Source organism: Trachypithecus francoisi, unplaced genomic scaffold, assembly GCF_009764315.1.
Source record: "Trachypithecus francoisi isolate TF-2019V2 unplaced genomic scaffold, Tfra_2.0 Lachesis_group0, whole genome shotgun sequence".
Lineage (NCBI taxonomy): Eukaryota > Metazoa > Chordata > Mammalia > Primates > Cercopithecidae > Trachypithecus > Trachypithecus francoisi.
In genome coordinates this window covers 53,412,042-53,432,280 of record NW_022681453.1, presented here as the reverse complement: position 1 = coordinate 53,432,280, position 20,239 = coordinate 53,412,042, and the positions used below count along the sequence as shown (strand labels likewise).

General features: G+C 46.6%; 1 protein-coding gene across 1 annotated transcript in view; it reads left to right on the top strand.

Moving 5' to 3' along the window:
- Window positions 1–20,239, top strand: part of LHFPL4 (LHFPL tetraspan subfamily member 4) — a 53,177-nt gene that overhangs the window by 348 nt on the left and 32,590 nt on the right. The window contains exon 2 of the mRNA XM_033210563.1: window positions 720–1,208. Within this exon, the coding sequence (XP_033066454.1) occupies window positions 803–1,208 (406 nt within the window). The 5' untranslated portion in view covers window positions 720–802. The remainder of the gene's footprint in view (window positions 1–719; window positions 1,209–20,239) is intronic.

Sequence of the window (20,239 nt, the reverse complement as noted above, 5' to 3'; positions counted from 1 at the left end):
CTCTCCCCAAACCTGGCCCGCCAATCCTAGGCTCCCTCCAGCCTACCTCCAGCCCTGGCTTCTGAGAACAGCCCCCCCTCCTCGCCCAGTGTCCAGCAGTCCCAGCCCCCGACCCCCCTCTAGCTGTATCCTAATTCTGCCACTTTGCCCTCTTAGACCCTCATACCAGCCCCCATTCCCCGTCCCAGCCCCCATATCACCTTCCCAACCACCCAGTCCCAGCCTCTTAAATTCCTTCTTCCCCCATCCTAGAAGCGCCCACCACCGCCTCATAGTCCCTTCCTAGACACCCAATACCAGACTTCCTTCTACCCCTTAATACCAGTCCCCAGATTCCCTTCCGAGCTCCCTAAATTCAGCCCCTCTGCTAGTCCTCCAATACCAGTCTCCAGCCTCCATTCCACCTCCCCCTGTCCCCTCCTACTCCCCTAATACCAGCTCCCAAACCCCCTCCCAAACTCCCCCATGGCCACTTTCAAGCACCTCCCCCCACCCCTTCCAGGTCTCATATCCCCATCCCAGGCTCTCCCCAACTTTCTCATGGCCCCTTCCTAGGCCCCCCAATAGGAGACCTTTTCCAGTCCCCCTAGACACCGCCTCAACACTCTCATGACCCCTTCCTCTCTCCCCTTATCAGCTCCCAGACGCCCCCAGCTCTGCCCCAGGCCCCGCCCTCGCGGGTTCCTTGACTCAGGGCCGCTTCTCGCGTGCGTCCCCAGCTCCCGCCCGACAGCCCGGCGCTCCGTCCCGGGCCGGCGGCCCCCGCCAGCCGCCGCCGCCGCCGGCCCCGCCTCCGGGCACCATGCTGCCCTCGCAGGAGGCCTCCAAGCTCTACCACGAGCACTACATGCGGAACTCGCGGGCCATCGGCGTGCTGTGGGCCATCTTCACCATCTGCTTCGCCATCATCAACGTGGTGGTCTTCATCCAGCCCTACTGGGTGGGCGACAGCGTGAGCACCCCCAAGCCTGGCTACTTCGGCCTCTTCCACTACTGCGTGGGCAGCGGGCTGGCGGGCCGCGAGCTCACCTGCCGGGGCTCCTTCACCGACTTCAGCACCATCCCGTCCAGCGCCTTCAAGGCGGCCGCCTTCTTCGTGCTGCTCTCCATGGTGCTGATCCTCGGCTGCATCACCTGCTTTGCGCTTTTCTTCTTCTGCAACACAGCTACGGTCTACAAGATCTGCGCCTGGATGCAGCTCTTGGCAGGTAGGGGAGGGGGTGGGCGGAACCCCCAGAACAAGCGCCGGGGACGGGTCTCCTTCCTGCCAGGTCCCCTTCCTGAAGGAGTCAGGTAGATTTTGCTTCTCTGTGTTAAGACACTCACCTCCTTGGCTGACGGACCCTCAGTGGGTACTGGGGAGGGGGTGTGCTGGATAAAGACACCTTAGGGCAGGGGACAGAGCCTTGGGACTAGGCAGGTGGGTCTGTATGCTTGGATATGGGTAGACTGCATTTATTGCTGGGCTAGCATTAAGTTAGTGTCTCCAAGGGTCTCTGTTGGCTGTCTTGGGGGAAATATTTATCTGAATGAGGGGTTACTGTAGGTATGATCGATTTCTGTTATGTTGAAAAAAAGCATAAAAGGTGAGTCAAGAGATCTAGCTTGGACTTTTAACTTGCTGACACTATCAACTTGGGTGTTTCACTTTACTTCTCTGAGGCTCGGTTTCCTCATCTGTAAAACAGTGGAGAAGGTGCCAAAAGGACAAATGAAAGAGTGTTTTGTAACCTTTAAAATGCTGTGATAAGGGCGAGAGGCTTTCTATTGTGCTTATCCAATGTTTTGAGATGTGAGTGGTCAAAATCATTGGGTGACATGGGTCTCTGGAGGGCAGGTCTCCATCCCCACCTTCTGCCCCTGCACCGTGCAGGAAAGTTCTGGTGCCATGCCCAATGGGAGTGAGTCCCTGGGACCCTCCGGAATGTTTGACCAAGACAGTCATCTTACCCTAAGAACCAGAGAAGGGCCTTTTGGGAATGAGAAATGCTGAGACAATTTTCCAGGACCCATTAGAGTCCCCCACTTCCACCCACCTTTCGATCAGAGATAGATTTTGAAGACTCAGCAACTTGGACTTTTGCCTAATTGCTGGCAGGGAAGAGAGTTGGGCTGAGGAAAGTGGGGCCAGGGGATGGGAGGGCTGGTGAAGGGAAAAGTTTGGAGTCTTCCAGGGATGAGAAAGAGAAGGGGGAAATGTGATTGTCATGCTGCAGAGATGGTTTTTTAAAATAAGCACCTCAGGACATTCAACAAGTGACTGCCATTCCAAAAGAGACCCCCTGGAGGAGGCATTATATCACTTTCTGATGATTCCATTGCTCAGAGCATTGCAGGGAATTAACTTTGGAGCATGGGGTGTAATCACTTGAATATCGTCATTGAGGAGAAACCTCTATCTTTTAAATGAGGACTGTAACTTTTGGAAATGGCTGGAAGTCACTCCAGGTCAAGTATAGAGAATACAATGGGCCATCAAATTGATAATTGTCACTTGAAATGACAGCCAAGGTGTGAGGACAAAGTCATGAGGCTGGTCTGTTTCCACAAGAGGACTTTTACAAATGCAGGGAGGAATTACTGCTTCATTGGAAGAATTGCCCAAACTCCCAGAAGGACTACTTTGAAGAAGGCAGATGTGGACATCCTAATGGGCTTGTTTCAAATTCATCTCACTCAACTCAATTTAGATGTGGATCTTTGGAGAGGATGAGAAAGGTGAACTATAGGATGTGGGGGATATGGCTCCATACTTCTCTGTGTTACCCACGGAAGTGATATTATGTATTTCCGTTCTATTTCTCCTGCAAAGGCAAGCTGGAACCCTCAATTCATCAACCTTAATTTGGAGTCTGCAGATGAGTTGCTGACCTCTTGGCGTTCAAATTCTCTGTAATCTGTGTGGGTTTAATCTTGGGGATTTGATGAATTGTCCAACAACCCCCATATAATAATAGAATTTCAGGTACCTTAGAGATCAGCTCCTTCAAATCCCACCTTCCCCTCTCCCCGTTTTAGAGAGAGGAAACTGAGTATAGAGACGGGAAGGGCTTACTTGAGGTCACACAGCTGGTAAGGGAGGAAGCTAGTTCTACAGCCAGGGGTTCTTGACTTCTGGCCCAGGGCACTTTTCCTTGCATTACTGCCCCACCCATGTGGGCTGAGGGGGCAGTTGGCAGAGTTGGGCAGTTTATTCCACTTTGTTCAGAGATTTCTGAGTTCTCTGGGTGAGTGACTGATTCACTTTGCTTAATAAAGTGACACCAGGCCAGAGGCCAGAGCACTGGACTACAAGTCTTGGGGTGGGGGTTCTTGGCTGACTTGGGTCTGTGACTCACCATGCATTGTTAAGTAAGCCTTTTAGTTTAAATCTCAATTTCCCGTTTGTACAATAGGGGACTGGGAGCAGGTAGATAAGGTGATTTAAAGTATCTCTTGGCCAGGCATGGCGGCTCACACCTATAATCCCAGCACTTTGGGAGGTTGATGTGGGAAGATTGCTTGAGGCCAGGAGTTGGAGACTAGCTTGGCCAACATAGCGAGACCCTGTCTCTGCAAAAAATAACATAAAATAAGTAAAAAATAAAGTATCTCTTTCAGCCCTGTGGGGATCCTGGGACAACTCTTTCATCAAGATCATTCCATTCAGAAAGTGATAAATCAGTCATCCTCAGAGGAACTGTGGAGAATCAAAGGGCTCTGTTTGTGTCACATAAGAATTAAAGTGCTTAGCATATGATTTTGTACCTGTTAACTTTTTTTTTTTTAATTTTGAGATGGAGTTTCACTCTTGTTGCCCAGGCTGGAGTGCAATGGCACCATCTTGGCTCACTGCAACCTCCACCTTCCGGGTTCAAGTGATTCTCCTAACTCAGCCTCCCAAGTAGCTGGGATTACAGGCGTCTGCCACAACGCCTGGCTAATTTTTTGTATTTTTAGTAGAGATGGGGTTTCACCATGTTGGCCAGGCTGGTCTCAAACTCCTGACCTCAGGTGATCCACACGCCTCAGCCTCCCAAAGTGCTGGGATTACAGGTGTGAGCCACCGTGCCTGGCCTGTTCCTGTTAACTTTTATTCAAGTATTTTAGGGTCTTCTGAGTGCAGAGCATGGGGGCATTGGGAAAATACAAAAAGATATGTATTCTTTTATTTGTTCTTCACCTGCTCTGTAACCATCCCTATGCTTAGTCCTGTAATACTGATATGTGTAAGATGTCATCCCTGTCTCCAAGGATCTTAGGTCTATAAAATGCAATTCCTACTCTCAGGGAGCATACTGTCTGGTTAAGTCACTATATTAGTCAGCAGTCTTTAAGTGGCGAACGACAGAAACCCAACTTGAGCTGGCTTAAATAAATTAGAAAAAAATAAAGAAGCTAGAGTTTATCAGCTCACTTAATTTGAAAGTCAAGAGTATTTGGCTTTGGGCATGGACAGATCCAGATGCTCACATCATGCCATGAAGACTCTGTCTCTCTCCATTTCTTGGTTCCTCTGTGCTCACTCATTTTAAATCCATTTCTGTCTTCAAGGTGACAAATAAGGCTACTAGTAGATCTAATTTACATTGTTTCAGCTTAGCGGTGCCTGTGGAAAAAGAATAATTCCAGCAAATGTTCCCGGGCTGAGCCGGATTGGCCCCGCTTGGTCAACTGTCCACCTCTTAATTAATCATGGTGACTTTGTCTAAGGCCTGAGCCACATACCTACCCTCAGAACCGCACATGGACTGATAGTGGAGAAAGGTCAATTCCCTCAAAGATAAATCAAGTATGAGCACCGGAAGACGGGTAGCATGGGCAAGACAAGCGCCAACAGAAGTTTTCCTCTGGGCAGTCTGAGCACTAATATGTGCAGGCTGGAAATGCTGTGGAAACCCAGAGCAGCAGAGGGGGCTGCCAGCTTAGTTGGGAAGTGAGGCTTGAGCTGGGCGGGGTGTTACCAGGTGGGAGGTATGAGCGAGGATCCTGAATGGAGAGGAAGATCGTGGGCAAAGACATAGCGGTGAGAAAGACACATCTGGCTTGAGTGTGGCATCCACATAGGGGAGCAGCATGAGGAGAGGTGAGGAAGGAATTATGGGGGCCACAGTATGCTGGGTCGAAGAATTTCGACTTTAATCAGCAGCAGTTGGATGCTACTATGACTTATTATTATTAAAGAAAAATAGCTAACATTTTACATGCATTATATAATTTGATCGTCACAACAATCTTGTGGAGTAGGTACCATTATTCATATTTTATAGGTGAGAAAGCTGAGCCTCAAAGAGGAAAAAGTCATTTGTCCAAGGTCATACAGTTGGTAAGTGGTGGAGCCTGAACTGTAACTTCATATGCCTGACTCTAAAACCTGGGATCAGCTGGGCTCGGTGGCTCATGTCTGTAATCCCAGAACTTTGAGAGGCTGAGGCAGGCAGATCACTTGAGCTCAGGAGTTCAAGACAAGCCTGGGCAACATGGTGAAACCCTGTCTCTACAAAAAATACAAAAATTAGGCAGGCGTGATGGCATGTGCCTGTAGTCCCAGCTACTCAGGAGGCTGAGGCGGGAGGATTGCTTGAGCCTGGGAGGTGGAGGTTGCAGTGAGCCATGATCATACCACTGCACTCCAACCTGCACGACAGAGTGAGACCCTGTCTCAAAAAAACAAAACAAAATAAAACAAAGAACAAAAATTCCCGAGATCTTGGTTAAAGGGGGATTAATGGTGGGGATAGCGACATGTTTTTGCCAGAAGAGTCAACTGCTAAGTACAGAGGCAGGATATCTCTGCTACGTTTTTTACCTGGTTGTTCCCATTTACTAAGAATATCCAATGTGCCAGCTTCTATGCTAGACATTTTCACATTCATTGTCGTTTAATCCTCATCTGTTAAAATAGCTTGCTGCAAGGTCACACATTTAATAAAAGGTGGAGCTAAAACTCAACACAAGTCTAATACAGATCTAGAACCTGTTTGTATCACTGAACTGGAACCTAAGAAGTGAATACACAAATTATAGAGCTATAAGCTCCATGGACTAAATGTTACCTGTGGGCCCGGTGTAGTTAGCCAGAGAACACTCCCAACTGGGTTAGAGATTCAAGCTGAAGTATGGTTAAGGGTCAGGGTGCCAGGATAAGTATGTGCTAGTCGCGTAAGAGCACAGGATTATGGCCAGGCACAGTGGCTCTGGCTTATAATCCCAGCATTTTCAAAGGCTGAGGCAGAAGGGTTGCTTGAGGCTAGGAGTTCGAGACCAGCCTGGGCAACATAGTGAGACCCCCATCTCTACAAATAATTTAAAAATTAGCCAGATGTGGTGGCACTCGCCTATGGTCCCAGCTACTCAGGAGGCTGAGGTGGGAGGATTGCTTGAGCTCGGGAGGTTAAGGCTGCAGTGAGCCATGATCATGCCACTGCACTCTAGTCTGGGCAACAGAGCCAGACTGTGTCTCAAAAATAAAACAAAACGAACAAAGAATAAAGGACTTATAATCCTTGCTCTGCCACTTTCCAACTGTGGGCCTTGGAGAATTGGGTTTGCCTCTCTGAATCTCAGTTTCTTCATGTGTAAAAACAGAGATTATCATTGTACCTGCTTTGGAAATGAAGGGGGTAAAAATGCTGAGTGTGGTCCTGGTGTATGAGAAGCGTTTGATAAATAGTTGCTGTTACTCTTGTGACACAGTCCGAGGGAAGAGCAATTTATGAGGGATCCTTGATACTTAGAGTTTGGACTTGCCAGGATGACCAAAGGGCTTAAGAAGGCATAAACTGTCAGCTGGAAAGAGTCTTATCAACCCACTTCCCCAACTCTTTCATTTTAAAGATGTAAGGACTGGGTCTGAGTCTCAGAGAGAACGGACAAGTTCATGGTGACACAGTGAGACTTGTACCCAGACCTCTCCTCATTCCATGGAAGGGAGGTGATTCTGACCACATTCATTCAATACTAAGTGCTCTGGTGCCTGGACCACAGCAGAGAATAAAACGTGTAGAATGGAATGGAAGCTGGTGGACCCTGGAGGTGGGAGGTGGCAGGAAGTGGGGTTTGGGGGATCTAGAAGTGAGTACCTTTCAGCCTTCCAGATGTGTGTTCTTTTTTTTCTTTTTCTTTTTCTTTTTTTTTTTTTTTGAGACCGAGTCTCCCTCTGTCACCCAGGCTGGAGTGCAATGGTGCGATCTCAGCTCACTGCAATCTCTGTCTCCCAGGTTCAAGCGAGTCTCCTGCCTCAGCCTACTGAGTAGCTGGGATTACAGGCACATGCCACCACACCTGGCTAATTTTTTGTATTTTCAGTAGAGACATGGTTTCACCATGTTGGCCACAACATGTTAGGTCTCAAACTCCTGACCTCAAGTGATCCACTGGCCTCGGCCTCCCAAAGTGCTGGGATTACGGGCATGAGCCACTACACCTGGCCCAGATGTGTGTTCTTAATTATCAGGGTCTCTGGACTAGTAACCTCAACCAGGAACTCCGATCACTGTGGCAAAGAATTTTCATCTACATTTCTCTCCATTTCTTTCTTTCTTTTCTTTTATCTGAAACGGTGTCTGGCTCTGTCACCCAGGCTGGGATGCAGTGGCGCGATCATGGCTCACTATAACCTTGGGCTCCTGGGCTTAACCAATCCTCCTACCTCAGCCCCCTCAGTAGCTAGAACTACAGGCAAACACCACCATGCCTTGTTAATTATTTTATTTTATTATTTTTTGAGACAGAGTCTCGCTCTGTTGTCCAGGCTGGAGTGCAGTGGCATGATCTTGGCTCACTGCAACCTCCACCTCCTGGGTTCAAGCAATTTCTAGCTAATTTTTGTATTTTTTAGTAGAGATGGGGTTTCACCATGTTGGCCAGGCTGGTCTTGAACTCCTGTGATCTTGAACTCCAGAACACTCAAGTGATCTGCTCGCCTCAGCCTTTATTCTATTTTTTTTTTTTTGAGATGGAGTCTCACTCTGTCACCCAGGCTGGAGTGCAGTGGCCGAATCTTAGCTCACTGCAAGCTCTGCCTCCCGAATTTACTCCATTCTTCTGCCTCAGCCTCCCGAATAGCTGGGACTACAGGCACCCGCCACCTCGCCCGGCTAGTTTTTTGTATTTTTTAGTAGAGACGGGGTTTCACCGTGTTAGCCATGATGGTCTCGATCTCCTGACCTTGTGATCCGCCCATCTCGGCCTCCCAAAGTGCTGGGATTACAGGCTTGAGCCACCGCGCCCGGCCTATTCTATTTTTTGTAGAGCCAGGGTCTCACTATGTTTCCCAGACTATACAACTCTTGGTCTCAAGTGACCCTCCCACCTCAGCCTCCCAAAGTGCTGGGATTACAGGCCTGAGCCACCGCTCCCAGCACATTGCCCTGGGCCTCGTTTCAGATTTGATTTGGGATTTTATTCTTCCACTGTCTTTGTTGTATGTGCATGATACTGATAAACACATTGAGATAATTTCTTTCCTCTTTCCCTCCTCCTCTCCCTCTTTCCTCTGTTCCTCTCTCATTTCTTTCTTCCTCCCCCAACTCTCCCTTCCTTCCTTCCTCTCTCTCTCTTTTTTTTTGTTTTTTGAGACAGAGTCTCACTCTGTCTCCCAGGCTGGAGTGCAGTGACCTGATCTCGGCTCACTACAACCTCCACCTCCCAGGTTCAAGCGATTCTCCTGCCTCAGCCTCCCGAGTAGCTGGGACTACAGGCATCCGCCACGACTCCCGGCTAAGTTTTGTATTTTTAGTAGAGACGGGGTTTCACCATATTGGCCAGGCTGGTCTCGACCTCCTGACCTTGTGATCCGCCCTCCTCGGCCTCCCAAAGTGCTGGGATTACAGGCTTGAGCCACCGTGCCTGACCTCTCTCTCTTTTTTTAGTACTTTTGAGTCGCTGTTTTACCTTCTTTCCTCTCTTCTGTTCTCCTTTCCTTCCCTTCCTTTACTTTTGCCTCACTTCCCTCTCCCCGCCCCTCTTCTTTTAATTCTCACATCAACCTTTACTGACGGCGTTGTGTGTGTGTCAGGCACTGTGCTAGCCTCTAGAAATCCTGAGTAAGAATCCTTGCTCCCAGGGAGCTCATAGTCTGATGGGAGAGGCAGGAACAAAAACAGATCATCACAATATGGTACAATACATGAAACGGGAGATTCATGCACAGGGTATTCTGAGGGCAGGGAGGGGACTTCGAACACAGTTAAAGAGAGCCAGGGAAGTCTTCCCAAAAGGGTAACATTTGAGCTGAGTCTTAAAGGATGAGTAGGAAAGAGGAACAGGATGATCAAAGGCATGGAGGTGGGAATAGCTGCTGTGTCTGGGGACTCTAAGCAACTAGGCCAGGAAAGGTAAGAGTTGAGACTGGGGAATTGGGCCAGAGCTGGACTGTAGAGACCTTCTAAGTCATGGTAAGGAGTTTAGGCTTTATTTGGGTTTTTTTTTTTTTTTTGCTTGTTTTGAGACACAGTCTCACTCTATGGCCCAGTCTGGAGTGCAGTGGTGTGATCTCATCTCACTGCAACCTCTACCTCCCGGGCTCAAGCTCTATCTCCTGATTCAGCCTCCCAAGTAGCTGGGACTATAGATGCCCACCACCATGCCTAGCTAATTTTTGTATTTTTAGTAGAGACAGGGTTTCACCGTGTTGGCCAGGCTGGTCTTGAACTCCTGACCTCGGGTAATCCACCTACCTCGGTCTCCCAAAGTACTGGGATTACAGGCATGAGCCACCATGCCTGAACCTAGACTTTTTTTTTTTTTTTGAGATGGAGTCTCACTCTGTTGCCCAGGCTGGAGTGCAGTGTCGCGATCTCGGCTCACTGCAAGCTCCGCCTCCCGGGTTTACGCCATTCTCTTGCCTCAGCCTCCCGAGTAGCTGGGACTACAGGCGCCCGCCACCTCGCCCGGCTAGTTTTTTGTATTTTTTAGTAGAGACGGGGTTTCACCGTGTTAGCCAGGATGGTCTCCATCTCCTGACCTAGTGATCCGCCCTTCTCGGCCTCCCAAAGTGCTGGGATTACAGGCTTGAGCCACCGCGCCCGGCCTGAACCTAGACTTTTATTTGTAGACAGCAGTTCATTGTTGAAGGGTTTTTAAAAAAATTTTATTTTAAATATTTCCAGACTTTTGACTTTTTGGAAAAGTAATACAAGTACACAAGACAAAATTTGGAAAGTAAAAAGGGTACACGGGCAGACATAAGTCTCCTTTCCATCCTCACTCCCACTTGTTTCTCCCAGAGACAACCCCCATTACCAGTTTCTTGAGTACCCTTTCCAAGAAATTTCTTAAATATGCAAGCAAATGCAAATAGTGTTTTTACATAATTAGTGTATTATTTATCTATAGCTGTATAACAAATTACCCCAAGCCGGGCGTACTGGCACTCATCTGTAATCCTAGCACTTTGGGAGGCTAAGATGGGCTGATCACTTGAGACCAGGAGTTTGAGACCAGCCTGGGCAACATGGTGAAACCCCATTTCTACAAAAACTAGCTAGGCGTGGTGGCACACGCCTGTAATCCCAGCTACTCAAGAGGCTGAGATGGGAGCATCACCTGAGCCCAGAAAGGTCAGAGCTGCATCGAGTCATGATTGTGCCACTGCACTCCAGCCTGGGTGATAGAGTGAGATGTTGCCAAAAAAAAAAAAAAAACACCCCAAAACATAAACAAACAAATCACCCCAAAATGTAGTCGCCTGAATCAACAAACATTTATGATCTTTGTTTCTATAAAGTCACAGTACTTTGGGAGCAGCTTAGATGGGCAGGTAGCTGTGACTCAGGGTCTCTCATGATGTTGCAACCAAGACCTCAGCTGGGGCTACAGTTATCCTAAGGATAACTGGGCTAGAGGACCCACTTTTAAGTTCATTCATGTGGTTGCTGGCAGGAGACCTGAGAATGAGTGCTCCGAGAGAGAAAAAGGAAGAGGTCACACTGCCCACCCCCTTTTTGTGGTATCAATTGTATTGAGATATAATTCATATGTCATATAATTCACCCATATCAAGTGAACTGTTACATGGTTTTTAGTACATTCACGGAGTTATGCAACCATGACCACAACCAGTTTTAGGATATTTTTCATTACCTCAAAAAGAAACCTTATATACTTTAGCTATCACCCCTTAACCCCTGACCCCCCATCCTCCTCAGCCCTAAGCAACCAGTAATTTACTTTCTGTCTCTATGTATTAGCCTATTCTAGACACTTCATATAAATGGGATCATATAACATGTGACTTTTTTTTTTTTTGAGATAGGGCCTTGCTCTGTTACCCAGGCTAGAGTACAGTGTTGCAATCATAGCTCACTGCAGCCTCAATCTCTTGGGCTCAAGCAATCCTTCCACCTCAGCCTCCCAAGTAGCTGGTACCACTGGCACGTGTCACCATGCCCGGCTAATTTTTTTAAAATTTTGGTAGAAACGAGGTCTCTCTATGTTGCCCAGGCTGGTCTTGAACTCTTGAACTCAAGCAATTCTTCTGCCTTGATCTCCCAAAGTGGTGGGATTACAGGTGTGAGCCACCACACTGGGGTACTATATAGTCTTTTGTGACTGACTTTTTTCACTTAGTATAGCACTTTCAAGGTTCATTCATGTTAGAGCACATATCAATATTTCATTTCTTTTTATGGCTGAATAATATCCCCTTGAATGGACATACTATGTTTTGTTTATCCATTCGTCAGCTGATGGACATTTGGGTTGTTCTACCTTTTGGCTATTATGAAGAATGCTATAAACATTTGTATACAAGTTTCTTTTTTTTTTTTTTCTTTTTGAGACAGAGTCTCACTGTGTTGCCCAGGCTGAAGTGCAGTGGTGTGATCTCAGCTCACTGCAACCTCCACTACCTGAGTTCAAGTGATTCTTGTGCCTCAGCCTCTCAAGTAGCTGGGATTACAGGCACATGCCACTACACTTGGCTAATTTTTGTAGTTTTAGTAGAGATGGGGTTTCACTATGTTGGCCAGGCTGGTCTCGATCTCTCGACCTCAGGTGATCCTCCCCCCACCTTGGCTTCCCAGAGTGCTGGGATTATAGGCATGAGCCACCATGCCCGGCCTTATGTATAAGTTTCTAGGTAGACACATGCCTTCATTTCTCTTGGGTACATACCTAGAAGTAGAATTGCCTGGACAAATGGGAACTCTGTATTTAAAATTTTGAGAAACTGACAGATTTTCCCAAAGTGGCTTGCCAAATCCAAGATCACAAAGATTTACCCCTATGTTTTCTTCTAAAGGTTTTGTAGTTTTGGCTCTTACATTTAGGTCTTTGATCCACCTTTTTTTTTTCCTTTGAGGCGAAGTTTTGCTCTGTCACCCAGGCTGGAGTGCAGTGGTGCGATCTTGACTCACTGCAACCTCTGCCCTCCAGGTTCAAGCGATTCTCTTGCCTCAGCCTCCCTATTAGCTGGGATTACAGGCACATGCCACCACACCTGGCTAATTTCTGTATTACTAGTAGAGACAGGTTTTCACCATGTTGGCCAGGCTGGTCTTAAACTCCTGACCTCAGGTGATCCACCCACCTTGGCCTCCCAAATTGCTGGGATTACAAGCGTGAGCCACACTGCCCGGCCTTTGATCCACTTTGAGTTAATTTTTGTATATGGTGTGAGATACAGGGTCCAACATCATTCTTTTGCATGTGGCTATTCAGTTTCCTAGCACCAAGATTGTTCTTTTTCTGTTGAATGGTTCTGGTATCCTTGTCAAATGTCAGTTGACCGTAGATACATAGATTGCTTTCTAGACTCTCAATTCTATTCAATTGATCTATATATCTATCCTTATGCCAGAACAGACTGTCCTTTAAAAATTTTTATTTTGCCAGGCACGGTGGCTCACACCTGTAATCCCAGCACTTTGGGAGGCCAAGGCGGGTGGATCATGAGGTCAGGAGTTCAAGACCAGCCTGACCAACATGGTGAAACCCCGTCTCTACTAAAAATACAAAAAATATTAGCTGGGTATGCTGGCACATGCCTGTAATCCCAGCTACTCAGGGAGGCTGAGGCAGGAGAATCACTTGAACCCAGGAGGTGGAGGTTGCAGTGAGCCGAGATCATGCCATTGCATTACAGCCTGGGTGACAGAGTGAGATTCCATCTCAAAAAAAAAAAAAAATTATTTTTAAAATTTATTTTCATTTCTTATTTTTTATTTTTATTTTTTTGAGACAGGGTCCCACTCTTTCGCCTAGGCTGGAGTGCAGTGGTGTGATCATGGCTCATTGTAGCCTTAACCTCCTGGGCTCAACTGATCCTCCCACCTCAGCTCCCCAGTAGCTGGGACCACAGGCATGCACCACCATGCCTCACTAATTTTTTTTTTAATTTTTTTTTTATTTTTGAAGAGACAGATTCTCGCTATATTGCCCAGGTTGGTCTCAACCTCCTGAGCTCAATCAGTCCTCCCTCTCAGCCTCTCAAAGTGCTGGGATGACAGGCATGAGCCACTATGACCAGCCCAGGCTGTCTTGATTACTGTCACTTTCTAGTCAGTTTGAAATCAGAAAGTGTGAGTCCTCCAACTTTGTTCTTCATTTTCAAGGTTGTTCTGGTTATCACACTGCCTTTTATGTCCTGATAGCAGACATCACACACCATCACTTCTGCCACACTCTATTACAAGAAATAAGTTCCTAAATCCAGCCCACATTCTAGAGGAGGAGAATTAGGATCCTTCTCTTGAAGGGAGGAATGTCAAAGAATTTGTGGACGTATTTTCAAGCCACTGCTAATGGTAATATACTAAACACTTGGTTCTGTGGCTTGCTTTTTTACTCGACAATACATCTTGGAGATAGTTCTATATCAGTGTATAAAGAGCCACCTTTTTCTTAACAGCTGCATAATAAACTTTTCTATAGATGCATCATAATTTAATTAATATTTATTTACAATATTTTGTTATAATGCCTCAGTGAATAATGTTATATGTAAATAATCTAATACATATGTAAGTTTAAGGATAAAGCCCTAGAAGGGGAATTGCTGGATTAAGTGGTATATGCATTTACAATTTGACAGATCTATCAACAGTGTCCTTCACAGAGGTTGTACAAAGTTACACTCCCATAAGCAATGTATGATCGTACCTGTTTCTCCATGTCCTTGCCAACTGAGTGTGTTATCAAATATTTCATTTTTTCCACCCTGATAGAAAACACTCTCTTATTGTGGTAATTTGCCTTTCTATTATTATGAATGAGATTGAATACCTCTTTTATATATGTAATTGTTATATATATGTATATTTTTTTAACTGTCATTTCTTAAATTTTGAAAATCAATGTAATGGCATTTTTCCACTTTGATTTGTAAGAGCTCTTTATATACTAAGAAAGGTAGCCTTCTGTGTGTGAGATGAGTTACAAATATTGCTTCTCAGTTTATCTTTTGACTTTGTCTATGGATTTTTCCCCCATGGGGAAATTGTTTTCTTTTTACTATAAGCAAATCATCAATTCCCTCTTTTATGGTTGCTGGGTTTAGTGTTATACCTAGAAAGGCTCTGAAGTGTTTCAAGTCTGAGGAGAACATGATTGGATCTGGTTGCTGGTGAAGAGGATGGATTGGAGGTATCAGGAGGACAAGGGTTGAACTAGTCTTTTTTTATTTTTTTCAAGACGAAGTCTCACTCTATTGCCCAGGCTGGAGTGTAGTGGCGCAATCTTGGCTCCCTGCAACCTCCACCTCCCGGGTTCAAACAATTCTGCTTTAGTCTCCCAAGTAGCTGGGACTACAGGTGCCCACCACCACACCCAGCTAATTTTCGTATTTTTTAGTCGAGATGGGGTTTTGCCATGTTGGCCAGGCTTGTCTGGAATTCCTGACCTCAAGTGATCCACCCGCCTCAGCCTCCTAAAGTGCTGGATTACAGGTGTGAGCCACCACGCCCGGCCCCAGAGGAGTTTAATGCATTATGAGTGCCCTGGATCAGGAATCTGTACCTGGCACATAGGTGCTTAATTAATGTCTGTTGAATGAATGAATGAATGATGATATCTGATTTAAGTCTCAGCTCTGCCACCCATTCCTTTGGAGGCAGCACAGTTTAGTGGTCAGAAAACCTGAATTTGGGCTGGGTGTGGTGGCTCACATCTATAATCCCAGCACTTTAAGAGGCCGAGGTGGGCAGATCACCTGAGGTCAGGAGTTTGAGACCAGCCTGGCCAACATGGTGAAATCCCATGTCTACTAAAAATACAAAAATTAGTCGGGCATGGTGGCACATGCCTGTAATCCCAGCTACTCAGGAGGCTGAGGCAGGGGAATCGCTTGAACTGGGAAGGAGGAGGTTGCAGTGAGCCGAGATTGTGCCATTGCACTCCAGCCTGGGTGACAGAGCAAGACTCCATTTAAAAAAAAAAAAAGAAAGAAAACCTGAACTTAAATTCTGACTGTGGTGTTACCAACTAAGTGTTCTCAGGAATATTACCTGATTTCTGAGTCTCAGTTTACTTACCTATAAAATGGGGACAATAATAATAACTGCCTCATGGCGCTGTTGAAGGATTGATTGTGAATTTGTGTGCACACCATGGCAGAAACAAAACACTTAATAAATGTTAGCAATTATTATTTGTTGTTGTGTGACCAGAATCAAATCACTTTGGCTTCAACTTTCCAATATTCCATGGCCTGTGCTAGAACAAGGGAGAAAGGGTTGAAAAGTGGGAACAGTTGGGAGAGGAGCCTGGAGAAGTAGTTAGAGCTGGCTTATGGAGGGCCATAACCGTGGCTTTGGAGTTCAGGTCTTATTCCTAGATGATGGACAATCACTTTCAGGCATGGGAATGACCAGGGTCAGTTGTGGGTTTAAAAGGATGACTTGGGATGCTGCTATGGAGAATGGACCAGTTGGAGGCTTGATAGGAGCCGGGAGCCTGGGAAGAAAGCGGTCCAGGTGAGAGATGCCAAGGATGGTGGAGGGAGAGGAGGAGAAAGATTGGAGACCTATATAGAAGACCAATGGGTGTGTTGGGTTCGAGGACAAGGCAGTTCTTACGATGACTCCAAGTTTCTTACGGATAATTGGGTCTGTGGAGTGACATTCACAAAGGACATAGGATGAAGAACAGACCTGGGGTGGAGGAAGAGAAGGTCTGTTTGGGAAACACTGATTTTGAAGTTCTTATGGGATATGCAAGAGGAAAGGTCCAATGAGTGTTACTGCGGTCTGGGGATGAGGAGAAGGTCTCAGCTGTGGATGGTGATTTGAGGCATCATCGTATGAATCTGAGCATAGATGAAATTGCCCAGGGAGAATGTATGGAGGGAGAAGAGACAGCCTAGGGAACAGCAACCTTAAGGAGCAGGTGGAGGAGGAGTAGTCAGAAAAACCAACTGTGAGGCAGGAGTCAGAGCAGGAGGAGGCAAATTAGCAACTGAGGGCCTGAGGAAGATAGGCTCGAGGAAGGCCACATGTCTGCAGGAGAAGGTGGACTTGGAAGGGATGGGGAGAGCAGCGGGAGGGTTTTCACCAAATCCTAGAGGTGTATGTGGCAGAGCCAGCCTAGGACAATAGGGTTACCCCGAGGAGGGACAGATGCCAAGGTTATTAACAGGCTGTGGACTCCGTGCAGACTGGGCCTAGGGTGGCAGATGAGAGTAAATGCTGTTACCAAATAATTACCGCACAAAGTGATGGGGGTTCCATCTCTCCACAAGTCATCTGTGATGCCAGATGCCATTATTTGTGTTCCCAACAGTGCCCCCCTCCAAAACTGTGAGCCCCTCAAGGTCTGGAACCATGAGTTGAGATCGAATGACTTAGAGGAAGAGTGTCCGAGGGAGAAGGGGTGAATTTGACACATTTTCAGGGACAGAAAGGATGGCAGTGCGGCCAGAGTGCAAGCGAGAGGCTGAATGGCACCAGAGGAAATGGAGGGAGGCTGGGGCCTGGAAGCCACTGTCAGCTGTTGTCAGGAATTTACTGTGAATGCCATGGAGAGAGAGTTAAGTAGGGGAGCTAGTTTCTTTCTTCTTTTTGAGACAGGGTCTTGCTCTGTTGCCCAGGCTGCAGTACAGTGGCACAATCATAGCTCACTGTAACCTCAAATTCCTGGGCTCAAGTGATCCTCGCATCTCAGCCTTCTGAGTAGCTGGGATTACAGGCGCACACTACCACACCTGGCTAACTTTTTTTTTTTTTTTTGAGGCGGAGTCTGGCTCTGCCGCCCAGGCTGGTTTGCAGGGGCGCGATCTCAGCTCACTGCAAGCTCCGCCTCCCAGGTTCACGCCATTCTCCTGCCTCAGCCTCCTGCTATATTTTATTTTAGAGATGGGGTCTCATTATGTTGCCCAGGCTGATCTCAAACTCCTGGGCTCAAGTGATCCTCGCATCTCAGCCTTCTGAGTAGCTGGGATTACAGGCGCACACTACCACACCTGGCTAACTTTTTTTTTTGAGGCGGAGTCTGGCTCTGCCACCCAGGCTGGAATGCAGGGGCGCGATCTCGGCTCACCGCAAGCTCCGCCTCCCAGGTTCACGCCATTCTCCTGCCTCAGCCTCCTGCTAAATTTTATTTTACAGATGGGGTCTCATTATGTTGCCCAGGCTGATCTCAAACTCCTGGCCTCAAGCAATCCTCCCATTTCACTCTTCCAAAGTGCTGGGATTACAGGCATGAGCCACTGTGCCTGGCCATGATACCATTTGTTGATTAATGTTCATTCTGGATGCTGAATGAGGAACAGGTGACGGTGGGGCAAGGGTAGAAGCAGAGAAACTAGTTTGAAGGTGACTGTGGTGATCAGGGAGGAAGGTCATGGGCCTTGGAGCCAGGTGGTAGCTGGCAGTGGAAATGGAGAGAAGGGGTCTGGTGCTGGACGTTTTTTGGAGGTTGAGCCAGTCAGCCTTGCAAATGGATTGGGTGTGGGAGGTGAGGGAAAGGGAGGATCTAGGATACCTCCCAGGCTGGCCTCAGCATCTAGGTTGTTGGATGGGACAGGAGTCACCTCCTAGGAGCTGATAGGGACATTAAGATTGGGCCTGAATAGCTCAGATTTTAAAAGGAGAAGTTCGGTCTTGTAAGATAAGCCCCTGCCCTGGATGGGCAGGAACAGAGCCGGGTGCTCAGACCTGGTAGGGAGGGCCTGTGGACAGGCATCTCCAACCCACCTCCTGAACTTCCTTCTCCTAGGGGATCTCCCTGTGAGACATTGTTACCACGGCCCCCTTGTGTCCTGGGGAAGCCATTCCCTTTGAAAGCTGTGGCCCCCCTGGCCAGACCTGGTGGCTCACGCCTGTAATCCCAGCACTTTGGATGAGGTGGGCGGATTACCTGAAGTCAGGAGTTCAAGACCAGCCTGGGCAATGTGGTGAAACACCCTCTCTAAAAACATACAAAAATTAGCTGAGTGTGGTGGCATGGGGCTGTAGTCCCAGCTACTCAGGAAGCTGAGGCAGGAGAATCGCTTGAACCTGGTAGGCAGAGGTTGCAGTGAGCCAAGATCACGCCACTGCACTCCAGCCTGGGTGATAAGAGTGAGGCTCTATCTCAAAAAAATAATAATAATAAAAATAAAAATAAATGAAAGCAAGCAAGCAAGCAAGTTGTGGCCCCAGTGTGGACAGAAATCATTCACTGGACTCCCTTCAGTCCCAAACCCAGCCAGGTCCTTCTGGAAAACCCTTCCTAAATTGAAGGAGAGACTGTCAGAGGACACAAGCAGCTGGCTGTGCATTCTGTGCTACACTGATTCTTTGTATATCTCACCTTTTCTAGGAGTTTTATTGCTTTTAAAAAATTATCATTGTTCTTTGTGGAAAAATTGGAGAATATATTTTGAGCAGAATTACACCCATAGTCTTACTCTCTCAGCAATAGTCATTCTTAACGGCATGGTCTATGCTCGTAACAGTATAGAGTGCTGGTTAGAAGCAGGCTGTCTGGGTCCAAATCCTGCAGCTTACCAGTTGTGTGACCCTGGATAACTTGGATAACCTCAAACCTCTTGCACCTCAGTGTCCTCATCTGTAAAAAGAAGATAATAACAGTATCTATGCCATAGAGTTGTAGGGATTAAATGAACTAGCATGTGTAAAGTACTTATAGTGCCTGGCTTGGTAAATTCTATATAATTATTTGCTATCACTGTGTGAACATTTTTCCCAAAAAGAAATTACGTTGTGTGTTATTTTTAAAAATCTTTCGAGACCTAACACATCATGAGTATTTCTTATATATCATTAAACCTTCCTCAATATGCTTTTAGTAGCTGAGTAATACTCTGTGATATGAAAGAGCTGTATTCCTGTATTGATATAGTAGGGGTTTTTGTCTTTCCTCCCTTCCTTCATTATTTCTCCTCCCCTTGCTCTTATACCCTTCCTCCTCCTCTTTTTCTTCTTCCCCTTCCTCTTTCTCTTTTATAAACAGCAACGTGATGAACATCCTCATAGTTAAATCTTAGAGGACATCTGTGAACATTTTCTTATGATAAATTCCTGGAAATTGCCAAGCTCAGTCAAAAGGGGTTTAAAGGTTTCATTTTTCTGTTTTTGAGATTAATCCATGATTTCTATAAGTTACATTTGACCTCTGCATTGCCTTTCTTTGCTGCTTTAATGATTTCATTCCAAGTGAACGAAAATCTCTGGCAATAGTCATTTACTAGCAGTCAACCCCCACCCACTTTATGGTTTCTGTTGGTAATTTATTTACCTGGCTTCAAATTCAAAAGGTGCAACAGGTTATCAGAAAAAAATCTCCTTCAGCTACCCAATGCCCCTCTTTAGAAGGAGCCAGGGTTGTCAGTGTCTTATAAATACGTCTGAAAATATTTTATGTACCTGCAAGAAAATATACCCCCACATACATATGATTTCCCGCCTCTACTGCAATGCGAACATTGTGCAGTATTTGTTACTGTGAGCCTTGCCTTTCACTCAGCAGGGTATCCAGACATCATTCCACATCAGCACATAAGGAGCTTCCTCATTCTCTTTAATGACTGATTATATTATTGAATGCTACTGCAAAGGGGCACTATACCTAATCAGTTACCTATCGGTGGGCATTTAAGTTATTTCCAATGTTTATTTCTTACACATCATAGTTTGCAACCCTTTTTTTTTTTTTTTTTAAGAAAAGGTCGGCCGGGCACGGTGGCTCAAGCCTGTAATCCCAGCACTTTGGGAGGCCAAGACGGGCGGATCATGAGGTCAGGAGATCGAGACCATCCTGGCTAACATGGTGAAACCCCGTCTCTACTAAAAATACAAAAAACTAGCCAGGCGAGGTGGCG